Raw genomic sequence first — 7,468 nt, 5'->3', positions numbered from 1 at the left:
TCCACGGTGTCTGACTACCCCTGATTTCATTTGGGAAGTCCCTTAGTGTTCCAGGCCTGAATACAATTTATACTATATTACCTACAAATAGGAACATCTGGAGAATCCCATCATTAATAGAGAATTTCTATTCCACTTGGACTTTGCACAGAATTTTGGACAACCCATTTGGCTCATTCAGAGTATTATCATTTCTGACACTATTCTAAGAGGATTGCACGAGCCATACTTTTGTATTAAACAGTCCTCAGCCCCACCCTCCACCAGAACATAAGCTCCTTAAGTGCAGGGACTGTTTCACCTTTCAGTTTTGTATACCTTGCATTTAGCACACTAGAGTGTGCACCAGTCCTATTACAACTCAGTTAATTTTATTCTGATCAATGGTCACAGACTGGAGAACCTCAAGGCACCCAGTTCCATTATGGTCAAACAGGTATTTAATAAATGCTAGTGCACTGAACTGGTATGATGATAATAATAAAAGATGTAGTTTTCATGACACGTTTTACTTAGGTCATCCCATTTGATCCTCCTAATAACTCCAAAAGGGAAAGAATCATTATCCCTAACAAAGTATTGTTACCCCTATGTTGTAGATAACATCAGAGAAGTTAAGCAGTATGCTCAATTTCACACTACTAGCAAGTGAAAGAGCCACTGCTTGAATAAAGACCTTCCCCCTCTCAGTTTATAATGCTCCTTTATGTATATGACCCAAAAAAGTCGTTTTATAGAATTGCAGTTAGGTTATCAAGCATGACTGACCATGCTTTGAATTTTGAAAGAGAGAGATGATCATTTGCCATTATAGGGTAAAAACAAAGGGACTGATCTTTGGGAAGTGAGTATCTGGCCCCAATAATACTACCCCACCCCCTACAAGCAAGACCCTTCTACATGAGGAAAACCTCAGATGCAGTGAACCCCAAAGGCCTTTATTTCTACTTAAAACAGGCAAACAAATCAACCATTAATATTTCCTATTAGAAAGACAATCAACCTTAAGAACTGTATCCATCGATTCCAGAAGTAGTAAGGCTGATCAGAGTTTAGCCTTATGGCCAATAAACTCATCCCAGCCTTTCCGACAGGTGCGGATAATCCATTCATGTTCATCATCATCTGCAAAAGAAAAGGAATTTTTATCACAAGGGTATGGAGAAGGCTGTCTCCTACAAAGACTTTCCCATCTTGGGCCCTCCATGTTTTGTCTGTGGAAAAAGATAAGCCAGTCCCCTTAGAGGTCAGCTAATTTTGTTGTGTTCAGTGGCCCAGGCCACTGATTCCCAAAACTGCCCTGTGTGGTCTAATAGAGGTTGATTTTTTTTTTAATAAATGAAGAAGAAGGGTTGTTTAGAACCATTTGTAGAGACTAATCCACTCTTCAATTATTTCCTTTAAGCATGAGGAGTTTAGAAAAAAAGACATTAGCCCTTTTCAAGGTTTTATCCCTAATATGAGGGAATATCCTAATCTACACTAGATGCCAGTCACGTCATAGGATAAAACAATGTCCATTGCAGAACACTGGGAGCTGCAAGGTGTTCAAAAACATTTAGCCCTCCTCTGGGTCATATTCCTGAAATAATGCAGAAGCCTCCAGTAAAGGCTAATCTCTTCAAGGAGCTGGTACTGAAGCTATAGCACTTTAAATCTCAATGAATCCCAGTGATTCTCTATTTCAGGTACAGAACCTCTGAAATAATGGAAGAAGATATTTGCTTATTTTTTCCCCCATAGTTAGGGAATTTCTCTTTCTGGGGAAAAAAGAAAAAGAGAAGCCTTATAGAACCTTGTAGCTCATCACAATTACTCAGTTCATGGGCTACTCTCAGTTAGGAAATCTTATTAGCCATAAGTAAAGAGTATTTTGAGACTTCTCTTTCTCACACACATTCCCCACAAATGGTAAAAGAATCTTATAATAAATGTTCTCTCAAAATTGCCTGTCGCTGGTCCCAAAAATAACTGATCCTGACATATATGGAAGAACATAGGGAGGTGAATGTTTAGGGCAAGAATTTCCTTTCTTCACCTTTTCTAAGTCATGAACCTCTTGAGCAGTCTGTTGAAACCTATGGACCCCTTCTCAGAATAAGGTTTTTAAATGCATAAAACAAAATACATAGGATTGCAAAGTGAAACAATTCTACTGGAATACAGTTATCAAAATATTCTTTTTAAATTCAAGACACCAGGTTAAGACACCTTGCTTTAGAGAAATAACTTCCTATTCTTTAGAATTCAATGAATTCTTATAAACATTTATTAAATGTTTATGTGGGGGAGGGAACTATGTTAGGTTGAAAAAGGACTCCTAAAATGACTTCAAGGACACTAGTATGGGGTAAGGAGGAGGAGATAAGATAAATACACAAATAATTATAGCACAAGTTGATATGTGCATTGGGAGGGGTTCAACCAGAGTATGACAGATTTGGAAGGGAAAGAACACATCTGGGAGGAATCAGTGAGGATTTGGTGGAGAAGGTGGCATATGAGCTGGGCCCTGAAAGTGGGGAATGGGGGAGGGGCAGAGCCTGTTCTTCCAGGCATGAATGTGTGCACAAAGAGAGGCGCAGAGATGGGCCATGAGATCAGGGAATAATGAATCAACTGGTTTGACTCACTATAGAATATAAACACTGCTTGAGTGCAGGGACTGTTTCCCTTTTGTATTTGCATTGCCAGCGCCTAGAACAGTCCCTGGCACATAAAGCTATAAAAAGAGGTTGGAACCAGATTTTGGAATCAATCAATCCATCAATCAACTAGGATATTTGCAAAGGACATCATTAAATAAAGGATGGCATGATGACACCTGAGCATTTTAGAAAGAGTACTCAGACCAGTGATGTTAATGGGGATTGGAGAGAGTGAAGACTGGAAAAAGAAAGAGCATTTAGGAGACTGTTAGAGAAGTACAGGCGAAAGAAGAAAAGGGCCCTGTGAGAGGACAGAAGGAGAGCTATGTGCCCCTCACCCTCAAAGATGCTCCTTTGTTTTTCAAGAAAATTATTGGTTGCTCTTATTTTTACATCAACTTTGTTTCTGAATATATTCCTCTTCTACCCAGAAAGCCATTCCTTGTCACAAAGAAATAAAAAAGGAAAAAGTCAGTAGAACTAACCAGTGCACGAACCAAGTCTGACATTTTATGCAATGTTCCATACCCACAATTCTCTGCCTCTGAAAAGAAAGGAGGGAGGTCTATTTTCTCATTTTTTCTTTGGGAACAAGTTTGATCATTTTTGTAAAACACCACACAGCTTTATTCTTATTATTTTTTGTTCTTTCTATTTACATTGCTTCAGTCATTGTGTGGGACAGAAAGGTGGCATAATGTGTAGAGTGCTGGGTCTGGAGTCAGGAAGACTCATTTTGCTGCGTTCAAATATGACCTCAGACTAGTTGTGTGATCCTGTGCAAGTCAGTGAACAGTGTTTGCCTCAGTATCCTCATCTGCAAAATGAGTTGGAGAAGGAAATGGTAAACCACTCCATTGTTGTTGCCAAGAAAACCCCCAATGGAGTAACTAAGAGTCAGACATGATTGAAATAACTGAACAAGTCATTGTGTATATTGTTTTCCTTGTCCTGCTTACTTTATCAGTTCTCACGTCTTCCCATGCTTCTCTGCACTCATCATATTTGTCTTTTCTTACAGTGTAGTAACAATCCATTACATTCACATTTCACAATTTGTTTTGCTCTTCCCCAACCAAGAGTCCTTCAAGGCTCTTCTTAGACCCTTGCCTCCTAGGCAGAATAAGTCACAACAAACCAAGTCAGTTGGATTATACTGTGCAAATGTCATTTCTTCTAGTCCAGAGTCATGTGAAAGAGAGTAGGATTGAATCTTTCTCGATGTAGCTTGGGCCAATCCTACTGTAGTCCTAGGATTTAGGATGCTTGCTTATAGGAGAGCTCTGTGCTTCTGGGCATGGTGGATATTTCATAGCTATAAGCCTCACGATGAGCCAATGGTATTTCAGAGACAGCATATAGCTTGCTGGTGGTAATGTTTCCTTCAGACAAAAACCAACAAGACTTTTTACATTGCTGTGCTTTGTTCTATTAGAGAGTCACTTGAATTAAAGAGTCTTCTGAAAGTTTAAAGGATTCTCACTCAAGCTTGTGTAAATTGGTCTAATCATTTTTTTCCTGCTAAAATCTGAGAACTAGTAAAGGTGGGAATGGAAGCTTTAAATGTTGGAAGTAGAGGTAGATGAGTTTGGCACATGGGCCATTTTAGTGTAGGGCAGACCAAGGTGCACTGTTCCCATTGGGTGCTCAGGGAAGCATGAGGGCAGTGGGAACCCAAGAATACCAACACAGGAAACTGGGGAGGGAATTAGAAAGGGAAATGAGAAGTGGCCAAAGATCCCACACAAAATTTCAAAATTTTGCTGATGGCTGGTTCTCTACCAAATAAAGGGGGAGGGGAGAGAGAAAGAGATAGAGAGAGACAGAGAGAGAGACAGAGAGAGAGAGAGAGAGAGAGAGAGAGAGAGAGAGAGAGAGAGAGAGAGAGAAAGAAAGAATAGGAATTAAGTACCTTTGTGTAGTGGTAAAAGCAGAGGATCAAGAGTCTGATAACAAAATCAGCATTAAAGATTTAGAACTGAAAGGGGCCAAAGAGGCCACCAATCAATTATCGTTATCATCATACTCTTCATTTTATAGCTGAAGAAACTGAGTCACAGTGAGGTTCGGTCACACAGATAGTAAGTGTCTGAGACTGGATTTAAATATAGATTTTCTTTACTCCAAATCCAGTGGCTTATCAACTAGAGTTGCCTCCTAGCTCCAATATTGCCTCTACATGGGCTTGGGTAAGTACTTTCTTCTCTTTGAATCTCAATTTCTTTATCTTCAAAATGAAGACACTATTATTTTCACAACCTATCTCACAGGTATGTTGTGGGAAAAGCATTTTTGTAAGTAATATCACACTACAGAAATGAGTTGTTGCTGACCAGCACTTATTAGCACAGCCTCTGACACATAGTATGTGCTTCATGAATGCATATGACTTGACCATTTCTATTATTGTTGAGCAGCAGCATATAGCAGATGGTAAGCTGGCCTCAGGGTCAGGAAGACCCCAGTTCAAGTCCCGTTTCTGACATATTGACTGTGTGACACTGGGGAAGTCACTTAACCCCTCAGAGTCCCAGGTGACACTGAGACTATCATCATAGAGAAGATGCTGAGTTATTCTTCTTTCCCCATCCTGTGCCACATGGCCTCCTGCCCAGTCTCAGGGTTCAATCTGCAGTCTGGACTAGGAGCACTATAGTTCAGCTCCATAGGCTTTGGTGGGCTGGCCTGGGAACCTAACCATCATTTGTAACATTACTTCCATGGGAAAAAATGTGTTACACATTCCAAACAATTGACTCACAAACAAACTTTTTGGAACTAAGTTTGTTAGTTGGGGACAGCCTGTATAGGAAAATCCACTATAATATAAAAGATAAATTAAAGGCTGGGTTTTCACTTTACAAAAGGCTTCACAAAAGAATTCTTTTACATGGAAAGCCATTTCAACAAGACAGAAATTGTTTTCAAAATCCTCTTGTGGGTGAGGAGGGGAGTAAGGGGGAGGAGAAGAGCCATGTTCCCTTTCATTGTGCTCAAGGTAAATAGGACCACCCAGTGCTCCAGTTCTGCCTTTTGGGACTAAGCAGAACAAGCTTAATCCCTATTTGGCTTGATGGTTTTTTAAATACTTACAAACTGACCATGTTCTTCCTAAATTTTCTCTTCTCTAGGTCAAACCAGCTATTTCTAGTTATTTCTTCCACAAGTCCTTGATTCTAGCTTGGCTTTGTTTTACATCCCTTCATGGTGTTGGTCATTCTCCTCTGAACATTGTCCAGCTTCTCAGTGTCTTTCCTAAAATATGGTGTCCACAACTGGACCTGATTACAACAAATATTATTAAGTATTCATTGTGTGCGAGAGATTCATTGTGGGTGGGGAAGACTCAATGTTTAGATAAGATGCTCCCCAGACAAGAAGAGATGACACCAACACAGTTATAATTCAGAATATTACGTGGCAAGTCTCAGGAGAAAGGTTATTATCCACTGGATGATGAGGGGAGGCTTCTTGGAGGAGATGGCATTTGAGTTAGCATTTAACAGCAAAAAGGCAGAGGGAAGACATTTCAGCATAGTGTGAGATAAGGCATAGAGTCCTAAGAGAGACCAGTCATGTATATGAGCCAGAAAGGAATCCAGTCTAGCTGGAATCTAGAATAGAAGACTCCAGAAGTCATCTGACCTGAGCAGGGGGTGGCAGGACTGCTGACTCCTGCACCTTGGACACTAGCCATTAAGATTAAATCCATAGATTTTAGAGCTGGAAAGAGCCTTAAGAGGCCATCATTGCCAAGACCTCCCTTTGAGATTTGAGGAAACCCATGTGGAGAGTAGTTAAGTGACTTGCCCAGGATCATTTAGCTAGTAAGTATCTGAGCAAGAATTTGAACTCAGCTCTTTCAGACTCTGGGTCCAGTGTCGTACCCATTTATCATGCTGCCTCAGTTCTATTTAGGAAGCCAAGGATAGGGTTGGCTTTTTTGGAATGACAATCAATTGGTGAAACTCAGAGAACAAAGAACACAGGGAATTTGGGGGAATGAGAGATGCACTTAAAAGTGTTGGGGGTGGTGGTGGCTGTGAAGTCTTGGCCTTTGGTATTTTTCCACCGAGTATCTTTGGTTTCCTGGGTGCCAGGCAAGGGATGAAACTGCCATCTGCTAAGAGCTAACCTTCTGAGTCATGAAAAGGTAACAGACCCAAGGACGCCAGGTTTCCCTTTATCCTTAAGAATGGAGGCTCCACCCTGCTTTGTTTCTACCCTCTAGCTCTTTTTGATGTGGCCTGGAGAAATTGGAGTAATTGACTAGAGTCCTTGTACCTCAGTTTCTCATTCAGAACCCTGGGTCTTATATCAATTCTTCAAGTGCTTGGGGATCCCTTAATGTCTGAGGGGTTGGGGGTTGGGGCAGGGGGGTGCCTCAGGATTTACCAAAACTGGAAACTCTGAGGGATGGCCTGGCTGCCTGGGCCTGGGGGATGGCTGGGTGTGTGGGGAGGCAGTGGCATGTCAGAACACAAAGAGTTAAACTCTGGTTAAACACACTTTTGCCACACGAAAAGAAGACTGGTTGATAATTACAGTACTATAGTTTTAGGGCTATTCGAATCAGTACAGCTGCAACCTCTTCAGTAGTAACCTCTGAAACAAGACAAACTGGGTTTATTGTACTGAACGAGTCTTCAAACCCCTCCCTGATTGTTAGTAATTGGACTTAACAGCCTCTTGACTACCCTTTTTACACTCTACCTGACTGTGCAGCTACCAATTTAAATCACAGATGCCGGTCCTCTTTTATAGCAGCTGCCTGCTCACTATCCGTCTCGCCTTGTCAGTCTCTGCCGGCTTCCATAACC

General features: G+C 41.1%; 1 protein-coding gene across 4 annotated transcripts in view; it reads right to left on the bottom strand.

Annotated features, from left to right (window-relative positions):
* Positions 1–917: 917 nt before the first annotated feature.
* The window catches only part of MORN5 (MORN repeat containing 5), a 56,350-nt gene continuing 49,799 nt past the window's right edge, over positions 918–7,468 (bottom strand). For all 4 annotated transcript variants that reach the window (XM_072631835.1, XM_072631834.1, XM_072631833.1 and 1 more), the window contains one exon: positions 918–1,125. Coding sequence is in view for 2 of the 4 variants with exons in the window: in XM_072631834.1 (XP_072487935.1) it covers positions 1,046–1,125 (80 nt within the window). In the remaining 2 variants the exon portion in view is untranslated. The remainder of the gene's footprint in view (positions 1,126–7,468) is intronic.

This window comes from Notamacropus eugenii, chromosome 1, assembly GCF_028372415.1.
Source record: "Notamacropus eugenii isolate mMacEug1 chromosome 1, mMacEug1.pri_v2, whole genome shotgun sequence".
In the NCBI taxonomy this organism is placed as follows: Eukaryota; Metazoa; Chordata; class Mammalia; order Diprotodontia; family Macropodidae; genus Notamacropus; species Notamacropus eugenii.
This window is presented reverse-complemented; position numbering and strand designations above follow the sequence as displayed.